This window comes from Perissodus microlepis, chromosome 10, assembly GCF_051167445.1.
Source record: "Perissodus microlepis isolate ML-2025 ecotype Zambia chromosome 10, ASM5116744v1, whole genome shotgun sequence".
NCBI classification, from domain to species: domain Eukaryota; kingdom Metazoa; phylum Chordata; class Actinopteri; order Cichliformes; family Cichlidae; genus Perissodus; species Perissodus microlepis.
Window position 1 is genome coordinate 19,141,630 of NC_140470.1, and position 15,439 is coordinate 19,157,068.

General features: G+C 39.6%; 1 protein-coding gene across 4 annotated transcripts; it reads left to right on the top strand.

The window, feature by feature from the left end:
- Nucleotides 1-1,151: 1,151 nt before the first annotated feature.
- On the top strand, nt 1,152-12,502 carry LOC146379308 (LIM domain kinase 1-like). 4 transcript variants are annotated; one of them, XM_084940509.1, is made up of 17 exons: nt 1,152-1,517; nt 2,520-2,594; nt 2,672-2,743; nt 4,633-4,771; nt 5,394-5,503; nt 6,652-6,825; nt 6,905-7,010; nt 7,115-7,395; nt 7,468-7,657; nt 7,764-7,850; nt 7,934-8,065; nt 8,147-8,206; nt 8,342-8,407; nt 8,737-8,923; nt 9,278-9,333; nt 9,433-9,590; nt 11,335-12,502. In XM_084940509.1, coding segments are annotated over exons 1-17 (2,355 nt in total). In that variant the 5' UTR covers nt 1,152-1,515; the 3' UTR covers nt 11,795-12,502. The 4 variants fall into 4 exon arrangements, with proteins under 4 accessions (XP_084796635.1, XP_084796636.1, XP_084796637.1 ...); XM_084940510.1 differs by lacking the exon at nt 2,520-2,594 and having other exon boundaries at nt 1,153-1,517; XM_084940512.1 differs by lacking the exon at nt 1,152-1,517 and having other exon boundaries at nt 2,446-2,594.
- The last annotated feature ends 2,937 nt before the right edge of the window (nt 12,503-15,439 follow it).

The following is a 15,439-nucleotide window of genomic DNA, read 5'->3' on the forward strand; positions in this document are numbered from 1 at the left end:
CACGTACAAAAAAAACCCTATAATGAAACAACAAGGAGGGGTTTAACCACTTGGCAAGAGGAGGAAGCTCAACATCTAGAAGTAGATGTTGGTTTTTTAGCATATTGAACTATGGTGGGTTCAACCGCAAGGTATGCTGTACTGAGAAAGGAAACAGACAACTGTGGCTTAGGGGAGTATAAAAAAATGCAGAACAGCAGTGAAGCTTTGTGTACGTGGTGACTCATATGAAGAGTGAACAATTAGTTGTTGATGCTGTACAAACTTTAAAAAAAAGACAACTATTATGAAGAGCTGCAGTGCATGTTTGGGCGCTGATTGAGATTGGGTACTGCCGAGTCAACATCAGTTAGTGATAAAGTGCCAGCGTGACAACTCTGCAGACTTGACAAGTTATTTTAAAAGTCTGCGCTCCTTAATTTGGTAATGCAGGTCAAGCGTCACAACTCAGAACAGTTAGTAATTGTCAGTGCAGACAGTCATTGTTGTAGGCTATAGACAAGGGTTTTGAGTGATGTTGGTTACATAACCGATTGGGCCTTAAAGTCAAATGAAGGGGGGGTTTGAAGCCATTTTGGCATCCCACTGCACTCTAACCTGAGTAGGAACAATGTGCATACAAAGCCAAGTTTCTGCTCTTTGTTTGGGTTAGAAATGGATTCAAGGACACTTTAAAGGTGCATTAGGCTGCTTTTCAATTACTAGTAAAACCTTAAAATGAAACTGTTGTTTCAGTCAATGGGGCAACTACATCAGTTTAGTTTAAATAGTAATAGGTATCCTAAAAGTACAGTTCAAAATGTGACTAGAATTAGGGAACATCTATTGGTGTCTTAGGACAGGAGTAAGCATTGGCCATCCAAGTTACCGGTCTATTGCACTGCTCATATTCTGTGACACGAGGCTCAGTCACTTGTGAATCTCCCTCATCATAGAAAGTCAACACAGCTTCTTCAGTTCAAACACTCCAATTTATTTTCCAGCGCCCTGCTGTCGAGCCAGGCTCAGTGGACGTTCTTCTTTATAGTGTTCTTCTCTAGTTTCTCCCAAACAGTCCACACAGTACCTTTGACAATTACTGCACAGTGTCTCCCAGCAGTAATTAGCTCATGCACAACAGGTGTGTCACTCACGTTGCTTGGCACTGCTCCCTGAACCAGCTCCATCTCTCCCCTCTACAGCTGAGCTACACATTCACATTCAGCCAATTTGGAATCACAACCTAACCAAACATGCGTGACTTTGAACTGTAGAAGGAAACCAGAATACCTGGAAAGAATCCATGCTGACGCAGGGAGAGCGAGTAAACTCCATCGAAGAGGGTCCCTGATGACGAGCATGTTGAAACCAGATACCCTCTTCCTGTGTGACAGTGTTAACTACTGCAGTACCGTGCTACCCTAGGATGGCATAATCATACTTAACTTATTTCCTTACCAGTGACGAGAAGCAACCATAAAGTCTTAACAGCACTTTCTATAGCGTTGTTAGATAACATTATTCTACTCCCAGCTCATGTAAGTATTTCCCTTTTACATGAAATATCACAAAAGAAGCAACATTTAACACAAACTAGCTTCTTTGGTCTAAAAAAGGAGGACAAGAACAACTGGATATAGTTTTGTAGTGCTGTGCGTCATGCTGCCTGGAAGTTTTACAACACTGAAGCCTGGTAAAAATATTTATTATGAGAAATACTCACACAAGGTTTTGCTGATTAATTTGTTCATTATGCAGCTTACAGAGATGCAATGACTAACTCGGGCATGAGAAAAACAACCGAGGATGCAAATTAAAGAGAAACGGTAACTGAAAGTCGCATAAATCTATGACAGTATCAGTTTTGTGACAGAAGGGTCTCCTCCATATATCTACACCTGTTTCTGCTTTTCTGTCTGCAGTGCAGATTTGCCTGGACAATTTAACAAAAAATGCATATGCAGACATATAGCACAGCTAGTCTGAAGTTGCTGAATTGACAGGACTGTTTGCAGGAAACCTACAGCAAAACAAATTTAAAGTACATTAGGTCATAATTTTGGTTTGAGAGGTCGATACTGAACGCTATCAATGGATTTGTTTGTCTGTTCTGAGCTGTTCCCCACAGTTATGCTTTAACTAATTTCTCCCTCTTTGTTCGTTGTGTGTGATGAATGGAGTTCTTTACTGCAGGATCTGGATAGTGCAGTAATTGGGGCATTCATAAAGAGATTATGCCTGCGCTGATGGGAACAGGGCTTATTTCAAAACACACACACAAAACACGTCTCAGACCACTTATCACATCAGCACTCATTTAGGTTGTGAGTTTAACTCTCCTAAACTTGCTGGACTCTGCAGAAGAGTGTAACTATATCTTGCAGAGGTCTACATGCTGGACATAACAGGAGAGGGGAGGGTGAGGGAGGGCGTCTCTTATCGGATTGGTCTGTTTCTCAGCAGCCAGCAGGGGGAAACTGGCCAGCTGGTGTCATTGGGTCAGACTCTTTTCTCACACAGCTTCTCTTCACATTCGAAAGGGAACTCATATTCACACAGGAAGCCTTTGAACACATGGAGAGAGAAAGGCAACGCCTGCCATCAGTCACAGCAGAGTAGGTGTATATGATCCGCTCACAATCACATGCCGCTAACAAGCTCCTTTCTGAACTGGGTGGACTGTGTTTGACAGCTGTCTGTCGGTTAACTGGCAAGGCAGAATGTCACGACGGGACCAGAGGTTTCGGCGAGGCACGAAAGGACGGTAAGAACTGAAATCATTATTCAGTGAGATATGCGTAAGAGTGAGAGAAAGGGGAGGAAGCGTATGAAAGAGTGAGTCAAAGGAAGAGAAAAAAAATTAATAGGGAAACTTCTAAACGTCTGCATGTATACTTCCTCAAACAGAAGTCTGCCAAAAAAATAACACTTGAGGTTTGTTTTTTGTGTTATGTTCACAATAACAAAAAAGCATGTTGAAGCACATTTCGCAAGTTACACAAAGAATTATAATTTGTTTACTTTGTAAACATCCCTGTTCCTCAGGCCAAAACCTAAGAGTTAGCATTCAAAGTCTTTTATTTAGCATAAAGAAATATGTGAAACATCCAGCGTGACACAAGCAGTTTAAAAAAATCCTTTTAAGAGCTATTTTTTTAAAGGAAGTCCGACATACCAACGTACAGAACACGGAGGAAACGGTGGTAGGAGAAAACGTCATGAGATTGTTAACATCTGACCGAGGTTCAGTTCTGACGTCATAACTTCTTTAGAGACACGAGAACAAAGGGGATTTTTATTAATGACAGGAAAACACTCAGGTGACCAAAGAGAAATGTGGAGAGATGGATGAGGGGGCGGGCAGTAGAAACAGCTGAACTGATTCCAGGTTTTCTTGCAACCAGATGCTTTAGCGGAATCGCAGATGTGAAGCTGGAAGGTTCCACATCCGCGGCCTGCAGCACAGTAACAAAGACAGGAGGTCGAAAATAAACCTGCAGCGGTCTGATGGCTTTATTGCTTAATTATTTCCTTAGCAATGAAGGAGAAGCGAATCTTGGTCTCTAGCAGCACGTCCTACAGTGCTGTCAGAAAAAAAAAGAGATCCCACATGTGAGGGTGTGCGCACTGAAGAAGCAATGTGTTGCTCTATCAGCAACAACAAAACGAGGTGTTTGGTGTTGTTAACAAAAACACAAAGGGGAAGAGCTGCCTATAGTTTTTCTGTGACGAAATACTAAAACCACAACAAAAACGGCAGAATGAATCGTGGCTTTAAGTTGTTTTGCAAGATTTAAGATCACTTTAACATATTATGAAGAAAACCTTTAAAAGAAACTATTGTAGGAATTATGCTTTATTCTCAATATGACACAACCTTTTGCTATTCTTACAAAAAGGGATTCAAAGCATTTACCGCATGAGGTTTGGGGAGAGGAAACATGGGCCAGTACTCAGCCCAGGAAGTCACCTCCCACTCCGGCTGCAGTGTTGGAGAGATAAGGAAGCAGGGCCTTTATCGTACACACTATAGTATTATTCTGCTTTAGCAGGGTAACCATGAGTCTCACTGTAATCTGCAAACTTTAAAGGCCTGAAACTGAACATCGTGCTCTGCATTTAAGGAATGCATGCTATTTTAATTTTTAACAGCTGTGTTGTGCAATCTTGAGTGGGTGTGTCTCTATGGGGAACATTGTTTTTGTGAAAACATGTGACTACTCTCCTTGCATGAATAGTCCTTTTTTGTAAAAACCAATATTAATGTCACCCCGGGCTGATTGTCATGGTGATGTCAGCATAAAAGTAAAGATAAGTGTATTTCCTTTGGGTGTATGCCGCAACATGATGCCTCTTTGTGACCAGATCATATTGTTAACCAACATAAGAGAAGAAACGAGTAGAGTATGAGTGGAATCGTATACTGCGTTGATAAAAAGGAGCTAAACTGAAGGCAATAATCTGTTGTCTCACAGGCCTTGAAATGTGATACTCTTTGAGGATTTCAAGTCCCACATCTTCCATCCATGATTAGGCTCATGTTACTTTGTCGGCGTATCTAAATCTTTTCTTTTTTTTGTTTTTTGCTCAGGTTTTGTTCTACTTTCTCACTCTGTTACGCCATATTCTCCCGTTTCCCTCTTGTCTCTGCAGGTGTTGTGAATGTGGCTGTATTCTGTCTCACTGGTACTATGAAAGAGAGGGGCAGCTGTATTGTAAAAAGCACTACTGGTGCCGTTATGGAGGACACTGCCACGGTTGCAAGGAGACCATTGCAACAGGACTCATAATGGTAACATCGAAATCACTCACAATTTTAACAAAAAAAAATATGAATCTGATGAAACTATCTCTGGAACACAAATAATTCACAAGTTCCTCACTAAACTTTTTTTTTTTAATAATCTTGGCTACAAAACTTTAGCATACATGGATTTCTAAGCTCATAAGATGAAAGCCTGACTAGCTGCCCTCTCTGTTGTCTGACTCACTTAGTCCAAAGCAGTCTGAACTGTCAGCAACAAATCAATTGGACTAGATTAAAAATATCCCACTTATTGATCATTCAAAGCTTACTGCTGTTCAGACTAACAAGTTAAAAAGAGTTTTATATAATGTCTGTGAAGGTTCTCTTTATATAATATTCAGAAACAGAATATGGAATACCAAATCTCAGCATGCTCCACCAATTATTCATAAATTCAAAGCCTTCCCGACTTTTGGTTTCCTCCTGATATGAAAGCATTTATTTTTCTCTTTTGGCTCTAAGCTAGAGGATATCCTCTGAAAACATCCTTTATGCAAGAATGAACAGAAACGGCTCGAGTGTTTCACAGTTCAGAGTGGCCCAAATAAATGCGTTCTGGTGAAACTGTATTATGTTTTTCATACACTACTGCCCTGCATATAAACAGGTTGCTGGAGAGCAAAAGTATCATCCTGAATGCTTCACTTGCATGAGCTGTGATATGGTCATTGGAGATGGAGACACCTACACGCTTATCGAACGCTCTAAGCTCTACTGGTAAGTAAGACTCTGAAAGGAAAAATGTAAAGAAGTCTTGTGTGTTAGCGAATGTGTAAGCTGGAGATGAATGAGTGAAATGGAAACAACCTCTTTCTGACAGATTTACAGTTATGTTAAAGGTTAGGGACTCTGGGCAGTCCTATGGAAATACTAAGTAGATCCCATGATTCAATAGCTTGTAAAACCACTTTTAGCAGCAGTTGAAGTAAATGTTCTCTGTATGACTTCATCGGTCTCTCACATTATTTTGGCAAATTTTTCTTTCCAAAATTGCTTTAGTTAATTGAGGTTAGCAGGGATTTGTTTATGCACAGTTCTCTTAAGGTCCCACCACAACATTTCTATCAGAGTAAGATCTGGACTTTTACTGGACACCTTGAGTCGTTTCTTTTCAGCCAATCGGTTGTAGATTTTCCACAGTGCTTGAGATCATTGTCCTGTCCCAGTTTCGGCCAAGCCTAAGTTTATAGTCGACTCAATGACTGTCAGGTGACCAGGTCCTGTGGCTGCTAAATAAGCCCAAATCATCGCCCCTCCACCACCGTGCTTGACAGCTGTTTTGAGACGTTTGTGTTGATATTCTGTTTTTGGTTTTTTACAAACATTGTATGTGCATTATGGCCAAAGGATGCTAAATCAGAAGTCTTTTAGGTCTGTCCAAATGCCACTTTGCCAGCCTAAGCTATCCTACCATGTTCTTCTGTCAACACTTCCAAACAAGCCATACTTGTTCTTTTTCTTTTTTTTTTTTAACTGTACTGTTATGAACTTTAACCTTTAACATACTGAGCCCTGTGGATTCCGAGATGTGGCTCTTAAATTTCTATATTTTCACTGAGCATTGCACAGTCGACCCTGCAACAGAGGTTCTCTGCACTCTTGGGAAGACTGTAGCATTGTGAATGCTCCAGATATGCAAACTGTCCAAACTTCTGCTTTTATGGAGGTGCTTACATTTGCTGAAGATTAATTAATCAAGTGCACTTGATTAGCAGGACCTGATGTTTCATTTTAATTATTTTTGAAGCAATAAGGGTGTACTTAGTTTTTCACAGGAAACTGAGTACACTGTGTAAACCTTTTTTTTTTTTTTTTTTTTTTCCTTCAAGTGAGTATAGTATTCATCTTTTGATTTGCCTCTGCAGTGGTCACTGCTATTGTCAGGGTGCTGTATCGGACGTGGAGCCAACTTCTCCAGTTACCAAGAGACCACACATGGTGGCGCTGGTCTCTTTCCCTCCACATGCAGTCGGACAACGAGGCCTGAGTGTAGTCATTGATTTCAGCAAAGACAAAAGTCCTCTTGTGACTGTGACAGAGTGAGTCTCTGAATTTAGCCATTAACAATTCTGACCCTCACATCTCGCCCACCTATTCAATCACTGTCATTCTGTTCAGGCTGGACTCATCAGTCCTCAGCCCTGACCTGCTATCCTCTGTCCACACTGGTGATCAAGTATTGGAGGTTAATGGCATCCCAGTGCGCAATATTTCTCCAGAGGAGGTAGGCCTCAAATTACCCACTGCTTCAGTTATAACATCACAAGTTTAAGAGAGAAGAGACAAAAATGTCAACGTGACCATAATGTTAAATGTGCTTTCCACTAGATAAACCGTGTAATCCAGAACACAAGCAGACCACTGCAGCTGACCATTGAGCACAACCCACAGGCACCTCATGACCTCTTTCACTCGGACAGTCCCTCGGATAACATCTCTTGTCCTGAGCCCCCTGTCCGCAACAAACTATCTTCAACCCAGAAACTCCCAAGTCTGGAGGAAGAGCCAAGTCCCAGAGAAGAACCAGATGAGCAAAATGAACAAATTAGGATGAGACTCTCACCATCTCAGCACCAAGGGACCCCAGGAATCCGATCCAGAAACATTTCGTAAGTGATGTCAGCTGACAGCTTGCCTTAACTCAATACTCTCCCCTTTCTAAGTCTTTGTTTCTTTCTTAGGCGCAGCTGCAGTATAGATAAGTGCCCCATGTCTCCTGGATTGCTGTCGCTTTTATCTCAAAAAAAAGAAATGGTTCGCTCAGAGTCTCTTCGAGTAGATCCAGGAGACCGGGCGCACCGTATCTTCAGACCTTCAGACCTCATCCACGGAGAAGTGCTGGGCAAGGGCTGCTTTGGACAGGCTGTCAAGGTGCCTTGCTGTTTCCATCATTTTGTTGCCTGACTGAAACTCCCTTTTAGTTGTAACGCTGATTTTAATCAGCAGCACTGTTATGAACTTATTTCTCTCTCTAAAGGTAACACATCAGGAGACTGGGGAGGTCATGGTGATGAAAGAGTTGATACGCTTCGACGAAGAGACGCAGAAGACTTTTTTAAAGGAGGTAAGTGGTCGTGGGCGCAGAAAAGGCCACGTGTCAGAAGAGAGCATGACATGTTTAACCAGCATCCCTCTCAATTTGTACAGGTAAAGGTGATGCGCTGTTTGGACCATCCCAATGTTCTCAAGTTCATTGGGCTGTTTTATAAGGACAAGCGAATACATTTTGTCTCTGAATACATCCAGGGAGGAACTCTTCGAGAGACTATCATAAAAATGGTAGGTTAAACTAAGTTTTTATGTTTCTTCATGAGAACCATCAACATACACAACATGGTGGTCATAATCTTTCTGTTGCAGGACAAGGATTTTCCCTGGAAAATTAGAGTTGGGTATGCTAAAGACATTGCAGCTGGGATGGTAAGTCTTTCAAGCCAATACTCTAAGAATAAAAAACCTTTTATTGCAAAATTATTAAGCTGTTTTGGTAAAAAACTTGTCATATATATATATATATATATATATATATATATATATCTCATCTCTCCTTCACAGGCTTATCTACACTCCATGAATGTTATCCACCGAGATCTAAACTCATACAACTGCCTGGTCAGAGAGGTGAACAGATGTTTTATAGCACACCTGTCAAAAATTACAGTATCTTCCATTATATAGCTCCACTTCAAAAATTGCTTTGTTACTTGAATGTGTTACTATATTTAAATCTGAAATTATATTAACAAAACAAGCAAAACTTTGGTCCAGATACATTTCTAATGCAATTCCAAGACTTGTTCTTATTATTCTGCCAATGGTGAAAGGAGATCAACAGTTCTTGAATCTTAATGAATTTTACTTAATAAAATTCATTATACATACCACTTTCAAATAAATAAAGACTTCACAGCTGATTGTTATTACTTCTTTACCCCTCTTTGGTTTTGTAGAACCAGTCTGTGGTGGTGGCCGATTTTGGACTAGCCAGGTTGGTAATGGAGGAGAGAAACCAGAGCAGAACATCTTCGCTTGAACGTCCGACAAAAGGGACGCTGTCAGAGCTCCGCAGGCATGACCGCAGGAAGCGGTATACTGTGGTAGGAAACCCCTACTGGATGGCGCCTGAGATGATCCACGGTGAGTACACAAGCTAGGACACTACTACTTATGTTGAGGGGTGGTCAGATTCTGAATCAAGCTCCTAAACCTTCACGCCTTTCGTAACGTAGTTTGCAATAAACTTATGGTATTGGTGGGTGCAGATTAAAAAAGAATACATGCGTGTATTATTTCTTATGATGACAAAATGAAAATGGGAATCACAGGACATTTTCTAAATTCGTTCAGGATTTATAAAAGCTGCTATCTTCAATATTAAACAGTGAAGATATTTAAATAATGGCCTGAGGATAAGTAGCTCCACATACTGAATGCAGAACCACTGAATATCCAGGACAGGCTAAGAATTTCTTCTTCACATTTTCCTCCCAGGGAAAACCTATGATGAACGGGTAGACATCTTTTCCTTTGGCATCATGTTATGCGAGGTAAGAAAATCTGGACTGCTAAAAAGATTTCTGAAAATGCCACGTTTCTAAAACTTTTAACAGTTTTAAGGCTGAGTATGTCTCTGTCTCTGTCTTAAGATAATAGGGAGGGTGAGTGCAGATCCTGACTACCTTCCGAGAAGAAATGACTTTGGGCTGAATGTGGCAGGTTTCCTGCAGCAGTACCACCCTCCACAGTGCCCCTCTGCCTTCATGCCACTGGCTGTTCTCTGCTGTGACATGGACGCTGATAAACGGTAAGATTGCACCACAAGTAAATTAGACGGAGCTCAAGTATGTCTGTTTTGTGTCTGTTGTTGACAATTATAAGCTAATAGGCAAAGTATTACTGTTTTTGTTTTTTTGTTTTTTCACCAGTACATACAGAAACAATAAATACTTTTCCAGTGTTCTTTTTGCTACCCAAACAGTGAATACTTCACTGAGTAATTCAGTAAATAATCTAGCTGCTGAATAGCCTATCAGTGGCGAAAAGTTTACATCAACTCATCATTGGCGTGAATGTCATAATGATTTTGGGTCTTTTGTTAAATTCTTTGAACTTGGGGTGAAATGATCGTACAGCACACATCTTTAATGTCTCTAAAAAAAACAAGAATCTATTCGCACAAGGTCAAAAGTATACATACAAGTTGAAATGTACACAAGTTGAAATGTATACATACTCGCATTTTAATAAGTGTTAAGAAGGTTCTACAGTGTCTTGATGCATGCTGAGTCATCCAGGTAAGTAAATCCTAAAAGGTCGATTCTGTTCATCTGGACGTAGTGTTTTCAGTGGGAGAAACGTTTTGTGACAAGGTTCTACAGTGTCTTTTAACTTGACAAAGCTAAGCTCTATTAACGTCTCATGAGCAAACATGATCAACTACAACTGTTAGTTTCTCTTTAACAGCATAAAAACGATTGGCTTGGCAGCACTCATTGGTTTGATCAATACTCTAAACATTGGAAAAGATCAAAGCTCTAAGAAGGAAAATTGTAGATTCACAGAAGTTGGGAAGATCTCTTGAAGCCAACAACTGCAGATTCCACAATCCTCAACCTCATCCTCAAACAGCTGTACATCAGTACAAGTTATTCACATGTGTCACCAGTTTGCCAAAGAACACCCAAACTGTCACCCTCAGATGACAGGCATTTGATAACGATGTTCAAGAACAACCCAGGAACTACCAAGCCTCAAGCATGAATTGGAAACAGCTGGAAAACCACCATCACTGTGGAGAGTGAAGCCAGTTTTACACCACCGTGGACTTAGATGATGCCCACCAAAATAGGCACCTTCAAGCTCAACTGAAATTTGCCCACATGGACTCGCCATGCCTTCTGGAGAAAAGTTTTATGGTCAGACGAGACAAAGATTGAGTTATCTGGCCACAATGCCAAGAGGTATGTTTGGAGGAGTAAAGGTGAGGCTTTCAAACCTGGGAACCCTGTACCAGCTGTCAAACATCGCAGTGGTAGCATCATTCTCTGGGGCTGTTTTGCTGCCAATAGTACTGGTACATTGCAAATAGTGGCCTTTCCAAAGCCTCAACCTCAACCCAATTGAAAATGTTTGGACTATGCTTAAAGACCACGTCAGTGCCAGGAAACCAACCAATCTAAATCAACTCTACCAATTCTGCCAAGATGAGTGGTCAAATATTCAGCCAGAATTATGCCAGAAGCTTGTTGATGAGTAACAAAAAAGGGTTCCTTGAGGTTCAACTTGTTAAGGGATATTTAACTAAACATTAGTTTTGGGGTATGGATATATTTGAGCCTGTATGTATACTTTTGACCCTGTTTGGGCTACTTATTTTCAAAATATTTTTTTAATGTCATTAAAGATGTATGTTGTACAATCATTATACCATGGAAACAAAAATAAATTATTAAAAGCCCATAATTACCATGACATTTATGCTCATGACCTCTGACAATATGTGGCAGAGCATCTTAAAACGTCTCATTAATGCAACTTTTGCCTTTCAGTCCGTCCTTTTTGAAGCTGGAGGAGTGGCTGGAGAACCTGCTGATGCACCTGGATATTGGTCTGCCTCTGCTCTCTGAGTTAGAGCAGCTCTGCAAAGCTTTTTGGCAGAATAATAACCACCAATGCTCTGAAAACACAAATAACCACACTGAGCCGAATCAATTTACTGAAAACAAAGACCAAAATGGCAGACTTGACAGCCACACAAACCACGAGCAGAACGCTCAGGCTGACCTTACTGTGAGGACTGGGTCAGAGGGTAGAAACCAGTCGTGCCGCAGGTCGATAAGCACAGACTCATGCAATAATGGCTCTGAAACCTATGAACACAGTAACCCTGCAGAACAACTAGGAGCCCGGCGTGAGCAGTCAAGACCAGTACCAGAGCAGTTAAACAGGTCCAGGAGGATATACAAAGCATTGTGGGACACATCTACAGAGGATGGCTCATTTCTTTGATTGATGACCAAGATGGGACGCATCTACAAAGCCCAGTGTTAAAGGAATAAGACAGTTTGTGGAGACATTTGTGTCTTTTCAGTCAAGTAAATTAGTCATGAAACTGCATTTGTGAGAGGAATATGTAAATGCAGAATCATGCAAGATATTCAACATGCGAAGCAGTAAATATTTGTATGTTGCCCACATTGGTCTCATACTCCACTGTGAACCAGTATTTATGTGATTGCAGCTAGAGCCCAGCTGACACTGAGAATAGCAAATATCCAAATTGAAATCAACTGTTTCCATATTTTTTTTTTTTTTTCCATGAGATCTTAATGGAAACGCACAAAAAAACTAAATTTTATTTAAATTCCATAAAAATTGTCAGTGGACAGATTAAGTAAAGACAATCCTTTTTTTATAATTTACCTCGACTGTTTTTTGGGGGGATTTTTTTTTTGTTGTTGTTGTTGTTTTTGTTTTGTGTACTGCAGCTGGTCTTTACTTATTGGCCAACAACATAAGCTAAATCTGGTTGTTTACCACTTGGGCTCTAGTTTCACTTTTACCAAGAAGCTGTGGAACACATGTCACTTTATGTCGCCTTATGTATTTGCTGCGGAAAAGTGTCAAACCGAATCTAACCCAACTGAGGACATTAAAACTACTACTGCTACTAAACTATAATTAAGAAAATAAAGAGATGCAAGTCAAAATTTTTAACTACGATGTAGCAAAGATTTATTTACCAAACATTACACAAAATTAAATATAAACTATTTAATATTTTAAAATGCTGACCTTATTAAAGACAAATTAGCCAGAATTATCAGCACTGTTCTTCTTAAAGGATTGCACACATATTTTTGTTATGATGGACTGTTTACACTCACCTTTTAGGTACACACTTTTGCCTTAGTTCTTCATGGCATAGTCTGGAAACATTTCTCAGATCCACTCAACACACAGTTGCTGCAGATTTGTCGGCTGCATATCCATGATGTGGATCTCTCGTTCCACTGCATCTCAAAGGTGCTGTAATAGATCGGGATCTGGTGACTGTGGAGGCCACTTGAGTGCAAAGAAGTCATTGACATGTTCAAGAAACCAGTTTGAGATTATTTGAACTTTGGGACAAATGATCTCATTCTGCTGGAAGTGGTGCACTGCGGTCATAATTCAATATGAGTCTCCCCCATTTTTATTTTTTTTTAAAGATATATTTCACAGTCACCTCAAGGAACTTTATATTGTAGGTTAAAACATCTACAACATAAAGGGATCGAAATGGTCAGCAGCTGTACTAAGGTAGGCTGAGGTATTTAAATGATGCTCAGTTGGGGCCCGAAGTATCCCCTGCAACATGAATACATGCATCCTTGTATCACCATTGATACAAGGATGCATGTATTCATGCTTTCATGTTTGGGTCAAAGTATGACCCCACCATACAAATGTTGCAGCAGAAATCAGGCACTGTTTTGTTTGTTTGTTTGTTTAGTTTTTTGTTCAAATGCGGTGATCGTGTGCAAACTGTAGTCTGTTTCCTGTTCTTAGCTGTGGCCTTCCAATTAAAGGTTCAACATGGTGTGCATTCAGAGATGCTTTTCTACATACCATGGTTTTAACAAGTGGCTATTTGAGTTACCATTGCCTTTCTATCTGCTTAAGCCAGTCTGCCCATTCTCTGACCTCTAGCATCAACAAGGCCTTTTCTCTCACAGATCTGCTGCTCACTGGATATTTTCTTTTCTTCCCTGACAATTCTTTGTAAACCCCAGACATGGTTGCATAGGAAAATCCCATTTAAATGATCAGTTTCTGAAATACTCAGCTCATCCCATCTGTCAGTACCAACCATGCCATGTTCAAAATCACATTTGTTCCCTCTCTAATCTTAAATTGATTTGAAATTTAGCAGGACTACCTCCAAATTCTTCATATTAAATCTCTTAACAGATTTGAATAAATTATAATATAATCCCATGACCTAGCTAATATAAACTCACCACCTGTAGGCTTGAGTGGTGGCCCTCTCTTGACAAAAACATTACTGTAGCCAACAAGGTGTCAGTCTGTAAATCAACCAGCAATATTTGAAAAATAAAGCAGCTCAATGATGTTCAGAGTTGACATTAAGAAATTTAGTCCAGAAATATATCGTGAAGACTTTTTAATAATTTGGAAGAAAAAGCTGAACAAACACTTTAAGATTAGCCTCACACGTGTTAGCATAAATTTAAATCCAATCGTTTTCCTGCTTGTTTATTGATTGATTTATTGTCTAAATGTGACTACTTTACTATATAACGACATGAATGTGTACACACTTACCAAAATATTTAACATACTTTTCTTATACAAAAAAAGCCGTTAGGCTAGCTTAGTTAAACTGGCTAATCTTGACTAAATGTACCTAAATACAATAATATTAAAACATAAAAATGGCAGCAACTTTCAGACTCAAGCTTTCATGGTTGCCAAAAAAATTAAAAAATTATTGCATAAATATAACTCAATAAGCACAGATAGCTAAGTAAGGCGAAGCGCTAACCTTGCTTACGTCTACAGTACTATACATGTCATGTCTTTTGGCTTCACAAAGATTAAACGAAGAGAATTTTATGGACTTTTAGTATTAAAACTGGGCTAGCCCACATGTGATTGTGGACTTACTCCAGGGAGCATACTTACAAAACAACTACCGGTAGTAGAAAATCCACAACACTTACTGCTTTGATAGACTCCACTCTTCTTCATTGTAACACACTTTGAGCCACTCGATAGAAATGCTGGAAATTTTACACACTACTTTTGTCAGCTCTTTAATTATGGTATTATAATCTACTGCTAAGATAATGTTTCCTTTTTTTTTCTTTCTTTTTTTTAAGGTTTCTCCTATAAATAGGAAGTTATTTGTATGTTATGCCACCTCAAGCTTGGATTGCCAGTCTTAAATACAAACATATTTTTTCTGTAAAATTAACTCATTGTGGTCAGAGGTTTATAACAACTCATCATGTGCATAAATGTCATGGTAATTTTGAGCTTTTAGTGGTTTCTTTGAGCTTTCTATTTGCTATGTGGAAGGATTGTACATCATAGATTTTTAATGACTTAAATAAACAATGGGTCACAAATCAGAATTTAAACAGTATTTTCTATAATCCACACAGGTTTAGAGTTATACATAGAGCCTCAGATTGACCAATACTCCAAACAATGAGGAAGTCTATGGATCTCAGTGAAGATCTATGACGCTGTACTGTAGATTTACAGAAGTTGGGAAGAATTAAGAGTACCTTCTAATTCTTCAACTTTACCTCAAATCAACAGCTGGATGGATGAAGCTTTAAAATATTGAGGAGTTCCACCTGGACAATGATCCCAAACACACATCAAAACTGGTTTTGGAAAGTAGGCTTACATCCAGCTTCTGGGATGGCCTTTCCAAAGTACCAACCTCAATCCTATTGAAAATTTGTGAACTAAGTTTAAAATCTGTGTCTGTGACAGGAAACCAACTAATTTAAATGAACTTTACCAAAACTGATCAAATTTCCAGCCAGAATTGTGCTTGAAGCTTGTTTATAGCTACTAAAAGCATCTGGTTGAGGTGCAGCTTGCTAAGGGATATTTAACCAAATATTACATTTGACT

What these genes read in the sequence shown, in the direction of transcription:
- LOC146379308 (XM_084940509.1), top strand. An exon ending in CGGCGAGGCACGAAAGGACG is followed by an intron (nt 2,744 to 4,632) that starts GTAAGAACTGAA and finishes TTGTCTCTGCAG; the next exon opens with GTGTTGTGAATGTGGCTGTA. An exon ending in AGAAGACTTTTTTAAAGGAG is followed by an intron (nt 7,851 to 7,933) that starts GTAAGTGGTCGT and finishes CAATTTGTACAG; the next exon opens with GTAAAGGTGATGCGCTGTTT.